At 36.8% G+C, this 3485-nt stretch overlaps 1 protein-coding gene across 1 annotated transcript in view; it reads left to right on the top strand.

The window, feature by feature from the left end:
- The window catches only part of LOC109821040 (adenylyl-sulfate kinase 3-like), a 5003-nt gene extending 2202 nt beyond the window's left edge, over positions 1-2801 (top strand). Inside the window, exons 3-7 of the mRNA XM_020387234.1 lie at positions 465-614; positions 826-944; positions 1015-1099; positions 1233-1279; positions 2349-2801. Of these exons, the coding sequence (XP_020242823.1) occupies positions 465-614; positions 826-944; positions 1015-1099; positions 1233-1279; positions 2349-2447 (500 nt within the window). The 3' untranslated portion in view covers positions 2448-2801. The remainder of the gene's footprint in view (positions 1-464; positions 615-825; positions 945-1014; positions 1100-1232; positions 1280-2348) is intronic.

Below are 3485 nucleotides of genomic sequence, written 5' to 3'. Positions count from 1 at the left end.
AGACCCCATCTCCGTTGTGTCTATTATGCATTTCAAGACCACATGCTTACGTTATTCTAATTTCTTGAACTCTTGGAGCACAGTTTATAAGTATGGTGGATACTCAGTTACTTCATCAATATATTTACTTTCTCTGTGGTTGCATTTTTCTGTACTTCGAGTCTTAAAGTGGATTTGTTCACGTAATAGCTCAGATCAATACATTTGCAGTTCATGGCTGTCATGCACGTGATATGTAGTCCTTCTAGGTTGTAAATCTTAATTGGTTTAACTTCCAGATTTTCGTGTGAGCCTAGCTTTCTGTTCATTTGCACCCTTTTATTTCTTTTTTAGAGAATATGCTCACAATAATTTTTTAGCACTTCCCTTCTATCCTTCTCTTAGGACTTATCTTTATAATTGTCTTGTTTAATTCAAAATTATATGTGAAGTTACTATAATCAATCCTGGCTTATGTATTTCAGGAAAAAGCACCGTGGCATGTGCACTAAGTCGGGAGTTGCATAACATGGGTTATCTCACCTATGTCCTCGATGGTGACAATGTTAGACATGGCCTAAATCGTGATCTCACTTTTAAAGCAGAAGACCGTGCAGAAAATATAAGGAGAGTTGGTAAGTGCTGTTTTAATTGTTTTTACTCTTCCTGAAGCTGCAGCAATTGTAACCAGAATTATTTTGTATGCAACAATCGCTGACAACATGCATTTTTTGGAGTGTAAATATGCTTCCGGGTAGAAAATTAGCAGAAAGTGTTATTCTTAAGATTCGGAATCATCAAGTATTAGAGACTGATGCGCGGCTTACTTGACTATTTTTTTTATAGGTGAAGTAGCAAAACTCTTTGCAGATGCTGGTGTTATATGCATTGCCAGTTTGATATCTCCATACAGAAGAGACCGTGATGCATGCCGTGCTCTGCTACCAGATTCTAATTTTATCGAGGTAGTTGTTTCATGTGCATTTTGCTGCTTTCATGTACCTCTATAATGAATATACCCTATGTTTTCTGCAGGTCTTCATGGATATGCCTATAGAAATCTGTGAATCAAGGGATCCAAAAGGCTTGTATAAGCTTGCTCGTGCAGGAAAGATCAAAGGTAAGTTACAGAATTGTTTAAATTTGCACCAGCTGCTTGCTTATTTCCCATAAATGGAAATATTATTGCTTAAAGTCTTAACATACTCTGCCTATAATGCAACCGCATTAACAATTTTTTTCAAAATTTGCAGGTTTTACTGGAGTAGACGATCCATATGAACAGCCATTGAACTGTGAGGTAAGAAAATATTGGTATCTCATAACTTGGAAAAAACTTGATCATCCAGTTATATTGGCAACATAAGCAAATGCAACTGGTATCTGTTGGCGATTGCCAGGCATTGCACTTATACAAGTGAAATCTCTTGCAGTATGGTTTGTTCATTAGTTTGCGCACGTGATCACCACTCTCGTGGTGACAGTCTTTGTGGATCCAATTAATGAAACCACTTTTCTTGTAGGAATTCTATATCTGATATCATGTCAGATGGAATGTTTTGGATGCTTTGTGATAGTGTCCATGAACTGAATTATTGATACAATATGCTTAAACGGGGAAAAGCTGTTTGGGCTGATAGTAACAGGGTCCACGATCTGAAATTGTGATGCAAATTTCTATGAATGGGAAAGATCTGTTTAGGTTGTAATACCAGTGAAGATCTAGTTTTTGTGCTATGTTGCATATGTTGCATTGATGCTCAAACAATCACAAGTTGCTCGTGAACTCTTAACGAGGAAAATACCTTATTATTATTCACTATTGTTACTTGCACACCAGAATCCAGATTATAATCAGTTACTTGCTGGTCCTTGCTTCAGTACTTGTTTAAAAGTGTTAATTGCAGATACGACCTCTGCGTTATAGGGGGTTAGCAACTTATTATTCCTAAACTTCTTAATAGCACTTCAACCTCATTATGGTCAAAGGGGTTTATCTCTCCATCATATGGTCAAAGGGAGATATCATGGGTGTCACATGACATTAATGTGTTTGCAGAGAGATCCCCTAATATTTCAGTGTGTTGCAGAAAGACCCTCTTTTCTCTTATAGGTGTTTAAAATACATCGCCTGATGCATACGAATAACGGAGAGATGATTTTGCTTGGACATTAAGGCGTCTAATTGTTAATGCAAATGTCTAGGGGTGATATTTGACTAACAACCTATAAACAAGGGGTGTATTTGCATTAAACCCTATTTAAAACATGAAATTGTTCAAGCATGAATGATCAGCAGTGTATTTTATCCTTCAATAGAATATTTTCTGTGAGCTCTTGACTGAAATGAAATTTGCATTTTCTTTCAGGTTGTGATACAACCAAGGGATGGGCAGTGTGATTCACCTGCTACCATGGCCAAGCAAGTTATATCACACCTCGACGCAAATGGTTTCCTTATTGCTTAGCATTATAACAACTATTGCCAATTGCTTCTACACCTCGTGGGCATTGCAGACAGGAATAAGCTGAAGCGAATTCCGGTTGCTTTTCCTTGTGTTACCATCAATGATTTACTACCATCGTTTGCGAGGTATATAATTAGGGATTTCTTAGACAAGCAAGCAGTGTTTTATGGCTTTCATTGTTGTAAACTTGTAGTCAATAGTCATTCATTAAAAGTATTCGAACGAGACACTGTATCATGTTTACAAGTCCTGTAAGTGTGACACTTGTGATGTCGTATGTGTTTGATAAGCTGGAAAGTGAAGAGATAATGCTGCACTGTGTGACCCTTGGTTGCAAGTCTTTCTTGAGCAGAATGCTTAGTTTTCATTTTCCAGCTTTTAATGTTATGCGAGTATACTTTCACATGATAAAGAAGCATTTTTTTTTTTTGCATTTTTCCAGCCTAACCCTAACCCTATACGTGACATGATCACAACCCTTGAAAGGGTAAAACTTGAGCTAATTGAACCCTCTCTAATCGTCACCCAATTGAAGAGAATCTGGATTTTTTTTCCCTCCATGTGTTTTCCTTCAAACCTAACCATGTCTCTTCAAATATCTGACAATAATAAGACTAAACTATAAAAAATAATTAATTTATTTGCTGATCTTTGTGTGATCAAAATTGTCCCCCTTAACTTGGATGTCAGGTAAGAGCATCTAATTAGATAGATAATTTAGATCTATAAGTTCTATAGGGTTTTCTTTTTGTGCGGTCCATGTCTCCCAATAGACTCAAGAGAATCTATTGGGAATTACCCTCCTCAAGAAGGTACCTTCGATTAAGAGCCAACAAATTATCAAATAGGATTCACAGCAGAAATGTGGATACAATTTTACATGGCTTAACAAACGGCATACCCCCCTGTATACAATTTGGAAAGAAACTCAAAACATGCTTCCAGCATGACATATATAGATGGATGTTGATTTGAGCGGAGTTGATTTAATTAGAAGTTTGATTTGATTCAGGGTCCAGTTTAGTGACATAGAGGTCG

Source organism: Asparagus officinalis, chromosome 8 (assembly GCF_001876935.1).
Source record: "Asparagus officinalis chromosome 8, Aspof.V1, whole genome shotgun sequence".
Taxonomy (NCBI): Eukaryota; Viridiplantae; Streptophyta; class Magnoliopsida; order Asparagales; family Asparagaceae; genus Asparagus; species Asparagus officinalis.
Note: the sequence above shows the minus strand (reverse complement) of the source record. Positions and strands in the feature narration are given on the sequence as shown.